This window comes from Amphimedon queenslandica, unplaced genomic scaffold (genome assembly GCF_000090795.2).
Source record: "Amphimedon queenslandica unplaced genomic scaffold, v1.1 AMPQUscaffold_13309, whole genome shotgun sequence".
Classification (NCBI taxonomy): domain Eukaryota; kingdom Metazoa; phylum Porifera; class Demospongiae; order Haplosclerida; family Niphatidae; genus Amphimedon; species Amphimedon queenslandica.
In genome coordinates this window covers 142,022-147,535 of record NW_003546455.1, presented here as the reverse complement: position 1 = coordinate 147,535, position 5,514 = coordinate 142,022, and the positions used below count along the sequence as shown (strand labels likewise).

Below are 5,514 nucleotides of genomic sequence, written 5' to 3'. Positions count from 1 at the left end.
CTTGATTCTTTGTTGCCGTCTTGTTTCATTGAGCTTCATAAGCAACAGTTGATGTTAACTCCATGGGAGCAGATACTTAAATCAGCTCAAAATGTGCTCTTCAATGAAGAACTGTTTGCACAGGTATAATACTGTACTATAATAATTAATGTATTTGTATTAATTTGGTTTAGATTGTACAATCATTTGTGATGAGGAACTTGTATTATATAATGTGAAACTGCACAAGAGGAAAGGTTAGAGAGACGTAACAAGATTACTAGAATATACAAAGTTTTACTAGGTCGTGACTAGTGGGTGGGTCATTGAAACTTATCGCTATAAAGAAAAACTACTCACACAAGTCACGTATCTTGTACAGGGGGTGTGGTTGTGGGTAAGGTCAAAGATGATGGTTCAACAAGTACAAGTCAAACGTCAGCCTGCCTGCATCGTCAAAAGAAAAATTTTTTTACAGCCTGTACAAAGAGGATAGACTAACGAGAGAGAGTGTCCCAGAGTTGAGGGAATGCATAGAAACGACTGGTTGTCTTGAGTTTCACGAGCCACTTACAGTGTTTTGTGGACAACACAGCATACAAGTACCCAAGATCATTTACGTACCTGATTCTGATGAAGGTATGAGCTTATTTTTTTATTGCTTTTATTTATTATTATGTTTTAAAGGTTCTAGCGATGGGAATAATAATAGAAGTAATTTACTTTATATTCTTCAATGAATGTACGATAGTATTAAGTCTTGCAAGCTGCAGCCCCTCACTTTCACTCTTTTGTACTTGAACAGCTACAGCTTGTAATGTAATGTGCTTATTGGAGTGCTTATGTGTGGAGAGTATAATATTAACTATAATTATTATTAAGAATGATGGCCATATGTACATGTGAATGTAATTTTAATAAAGATGAATAGAATGATGATGTGACAGAAATTTCTGCATGTATATACAATCCCATTTCATTGTTATGACAACTTATACTGGTGCATGAGGAAGTGGTGGTCATATGGGCATACTTTAGTAAACAGGACAATTATAATTTTTTATATTATCATAGCATTTACAATTTACTTGTTTGACCTTTTCATTAATAGGGACCAAAGCTACATGTAGGTGCATTGTCTGTACCTGTACCCTAATCACCATTATTCTAATAATGGCCGCCATTGCATTAACATTTCTTTTCATCTACAAGAACACTCAACATTTTGATGCTCAAAATATCAGTGTGTACAATGGCTATGTAACCTCTATCTACTACGATCAATTTTATGTCAATGAAGTGAATCTTATTTCCGATAGCTCAGCTACAGCAAGTGTCTATGTCGTCCCTATGTCTCAGTTATCATACATTCCTGTGGTGCTTCCTGAAAAGCAAATAGACAAGAGAAATTCTACTTTTTCTCAAAGATTTGAACTGCATTACGACCAAAGTGAAAACAATCTTATATGTAATACAGTTTGTGAATTTAATTTCACAATCGAGTTACAGCAAAATGGAATTGTTTCAGGCTGCCCAGCGCAACTTTTTTTGTATGACAACAAAGTGGACTTAAAAATTTTCAAAGATAATGAGCCTCATGGTTCAGTTGGTCACCCTGTTGCTCAAACTGGTTGTCTCCCTAAAACAGGAGTAGCAAATAAAAATTTCCATCTACCTCCTAACAAACTCTATTACATTGGTTGGTACGTTGCTAAAAATGTGGGTTATACCATTTGGCTATCAGCTAATCTAACAAGAATCAATATCAGTGGACTGAATGAGAACTGCAATGTTTCCTCACAACACACTACCTGCCCAATAACACATACTAAGTATCCACACAAAAAAGAGAATATATCTCTACTTTTTAATACCACAAGTACAACAATGATGGGTGTTAATGTAACTCCGGTTTTAGTGCAGTGGAATCTCCAACGTCTGATTGGTGTTTCTGCTTCTTCTTGTATAGGAGTAGTAGCAGTGATGGTAGCTGTCTCTGTTTGGTTCTATTACTGTATGATAAGAACTGTTGCTAGGAGTGGATACAGTACAATAGCTTAAATTACTTTTTGTTCAAATGTTTGCTGTTTTGTAATTTTTGTATTTCAAATTTTAAAAATAAAGTTTTTTCAAAAAAAAGAATTACTCAAATTTTTTCATACAATAGGTACAATTTTACATTTCTATTGTCACTATTATCAGTTTACAGTTTTTGCAGTTTTACTCAATGACTGCTTCAATATTTTGTTATACGTTTGTCGTTGCAATTAGTGACATAAATATATCCATTCTTATCCAGTGCTATACCAAATGGGTTAGATACTGAGATTAATTTGACTTGTTTCCTGTCAGGACACAAAGCATGAAGATAAGAGGTGTCACCATTATAAGCTGATACAAAGATATATCCCATATCATCAACAGCTATACCATTAAGGCCATTAAAGTTACCAGCTGGATTATTGTATGTATCAAGATGAGTTTTACCATCAGGAGAGAAGACTTGAACATAATTTTGATTATAAATGGTAACATGTATCTTTCCTTCATTATCAACTGCTACATCAGATGCTCTACCATCACATTGTATGACTTGTACAGATGTACCATCTTCTTTAAACACTTGTACTCTATTGTTGCTGTAATCAGCTACTAATATATTACCTTTACCATCAGTAGACATACCAAAAGGACGAGAGAATTGTCCATTTTCAATACCTTCACTACCAAACTGACCAATATACTGACCAGTAGTAGCTGAGAAATACTGCACACGATGAAGATTATCATCAGACACATAGAGCCTGTCTCCTACCAGCAATAAACCCCAAGGACACTCAAACTGTCCATTACCCTTACCTTTAGATCCAATCCTTCTTACTGCAGTACCATCCTCACTAAATACCTGAACAAACCCATCCCTACTACTAGCAAATACTTCACCATTAGTATGAACAGCAACACCAGTAGTACCATTCCCTACATCAAAGTATCTCTGGTTAGTTAGTGTGGTATAGTCTCTTGATGCTTTTACTGACAGTTGATAAGGACTACCTTTAATATGCTGACCTCTTATAGTCACTGATAGTTCATAGCCACCAATACTTTGAGGTGTGCATGATACAATGGCTGTGTTGTTATCATTAACTATAACAACTCTACCCTCCTCTTCATTACTATCACTTTTGATAAAGGAAGCCTTCAAATAGCTTGCTGCCTTATCAATGCCTGCTGGTAGAGCCACTTTGAATTTCCTTTCTTTCTTTACTGTTGCCAGTGGAATAGCTAACCCACTATCAATGGAGTATGCATCTATATTTACATGAACTTTGGAGACAGTTCCAAACTCACTGATTTTTTTATTTAATATAGACGTATCTAGATTTGTCACAATTGCTTCATTTTCTTCTATTTCTAGAGGTAGTTTCTTATACTCTTCAATGCATTCCTCTAGTTGATTGGTGATTAGCTTCTTAACACTGAGAACTTCACCTGGATCAGTACATTCTCTTACTGATGATGCAAGATGACGACCATGAGAAACCTGTTTTACCAGTTTATGAAACCCATCCAACTGCTTCTTGACTGAACTCCTCTTAGCGCTAGCAATCTCTTCTGTCTCCATTAGTAGATCATTGCATCTCTTATCTAAAGCAGCTTTAAGCTCTTCAAACGTTTCCTTGATTTCCTGCCTTATTTCTTCTTTACGTGTTGCTATCTGCTCTAGCATCTTCTCTCCATTAGCAATAGCTTTAGCGACTGGCGGAATGACTCCATCACAACTAGCAACACTTTCCTTTAATGCTTTACGTGCTGTTTCACCTTCATCTACATAATAATTGTAATTGTGACTTTTGTGGTGAATGTTAAGACAAATCTGACAAACTAAATTATTGCAATCCTTGCAGTAGTATGTCAGCTTTTCTGAATGTTGAATGCAATAAATGGCCTCATGCTTAACAGTAGGCAGTTCAATAGATTCCTTTGCTTCTAAATCGATCAACTTGTGACTGGCTTCTTTCTTGTTTCGCTTATGAACTTTCTTGCAAAGATCGCACAGAAACTGGCCACAATCACAACAATACACGACAGCTGCATCACTGGAATCATCACATTTATCACACGATACTGCTTCCTTGCTAACAATCTTCTTTTTGATCAAAGCCTCTTTTGATTTATGTTGAAACCAAAGGTTTTGAGTGAGGCCTTCAATTTTACCATCAGGTAAATTAACGCTAGTGTCACACATTGGACACTTTAATGAGGTATCAGTACTACCTTGCTTCTCTTTAGCTTTTATTAGACACTTCTTACAGAATGAGTGAAGACAGGGAAGCATGAGGGGGTCAGTGTAATACTCTGAACAAACCTCACAAGTCATAGTGATAGCTAGACTGGTGTTTTCTGCCATTATTACCTATGAGAAAGTGAATAATCTTCTGGTAACTGATAATATTTAACTTACTTAAGCTGTGATTGCTGTTGCTTCAAAAGTATCTGCTTGTACTGATGCCTCTTTAGTAAAGCGAAGGGGCTGGCCCGGCGAGACTACCTCTTTAGAGCCTCTTCTTTTGCTTGTCTATGAGCCCCGCCCTTGTTTGCGTGACTTTTATTGCAAACACCCCAAATAAATTTTAGGTTGTGATCCGCCCACAAATCAGCGAAATCGAATCACACAAGGCGCCCAATCTCGCGCTCATGGTAATGCTGGCTCGTGCTGGTTTCAAGGCAATGTCTCAGTCAGTGCAATTACTCCATACTACAAGAGTCAAGGAGATCAACTATGATGGAGAAGAGATATATGAAGGGTAACAGTCATTTGTTATAAATCCAATGATTTGCCCACCATTAATTTCATTGCAAATTTAATTTGGAAATTCATAATTAAATTAATAGCATTAGAAATAGGTACTTGTGTAAGATCCAAATGATGCAACTATTATACGGTTATAGAATTGCATTAATTGTAGCTTGTCATTACTTAAATATATTATGTATTTATTTGTAGGAGACCTTCTCTCTCTCAGAAACTAAGTGAGTTAGCTCAACATGTTGACTTTAGAGAAGAGAGAGCTGATGATGATAATGACAGAGAAGAAGGAAAGAAACAAGAGGAGGAGGAGGTGGAGGGAGTTTCTGGTCCTACAACTAAGAAACCAAGTCATCGCTGGCCATGGGAATTCACACACTCAAAACTCAAGTACATAAATACATGTATTTATATAAACAAGAATTAATAATGTATCAATGTATTGCATACATACATAAAGGATAGTTAAACTTTATTATTAGTTTTGTCTTTATTGCAGGCAAGCATTGACTGAAGTTAGTGTACTGTCTGATGTGTTACAAATTGTTCATAATCATCATCAATACTTGTCACTGGATCCAGTTTATGTTAATAAGAAATACACATTACCTCCTTCATATCAATACCAAACTAAAAAGAAGGTTAGCCTCATGATTTGTTACTCTACTCAGTTATGCATGCACAATACATGTACCTCACTATAGAAGATTATAAAGGCATAGTAT

General features: G+C 35.9%; 2 protein-coding genes and 2 long non-coding RNA genes across 6 annotated transcripts; 3 read left to right on the top strand and 1 right to left on the bottom strand.

Annotated features, from left to right (window-relative positions):
• The first annotated feature begins 6 nt into the window (after positions 1-6).
• On the top strand, positions 7-367 carry LOC109583377 (uncharacterized). 2 transcript variants are annotated; one of them, XR_002185504.1, is made up of 3 exons: positions 7-123; positions 174-236; positions 284-367. It is a non-coding gene; the product is annotated as an uncharacterized LOC109583377 (long non-coding RNA). The 2 variants fall into 2 exon arrangements; XR_002185505.1 differs by having other exon boundaries at positions 275-286.
• On the top strand, positions 368-2,060 carry LOC109583375 (uncharacterized). 2 transcript variants are annotated; one of them, XR_002185502.1, is made up of 2 exons: positions 368-618; positions 667-686. XR_002185502.1 is itself a non-coding variant. In XM_019998688.1 (2 exons), the coding sequence occupies exon 2, from the start codon at positions 1,153-1,155 to the stop codon at positions 2,038-2,040; it is 888 nt and encodes a 295-aa protein (XP_019854247.1). In that variant the 5' UTR covers positions 368-618; positions 1,091-1,152; the 3' UTR covers positions 2,041-2,060. The 2 variants fall into 2 exon arrangements, 1 of the variants encoding a protein (XP_019854247.1); XM_019998688.1 differs by lacking the exon at positions 667-686 and adding an exon at positions 1,091-2,060.
• A 155-nt stretch (positions 2,061-2,215) lies between these two features.
• On the bottom strand, positions 2,216-4,557 carry LOC105313407 (E3 ubiquitin-protein ligase TRIM71-like). The gene is made up of 2 exons (XM_019998686.1): positions 4,445-4,557; positions 2,216-4,396 (listed from the first exon to the last, which is right to left on the bottom strand). Exon 2 carries the CDS (start codon positions 4,388-4,390, stop codon positions 2,216-2,218), a length of 2,175 nt encoding a protein of 724 aa, XP_019854245.1. The 5' UTR covers positions 4,391-4,396; positions 4,445-4,557.
• A 156-nt stretch (positions 4,558-4,713) lies between these two features.
• On the top strand, positions 4,714-5,352 carry LOC109583376 (uncharacterized). Its single transcript, XR_002185503.1, has 3 exons — positions 4,714-4,787; positions 4,988-5,179; positions 5,289-5,352. It is a non-coding gene; the product is annotated as an uncharacterized LOC109583376 (long non-coding RNA).
• Positions 5,353-5,514: the final 162 nt, after the last annotated feature.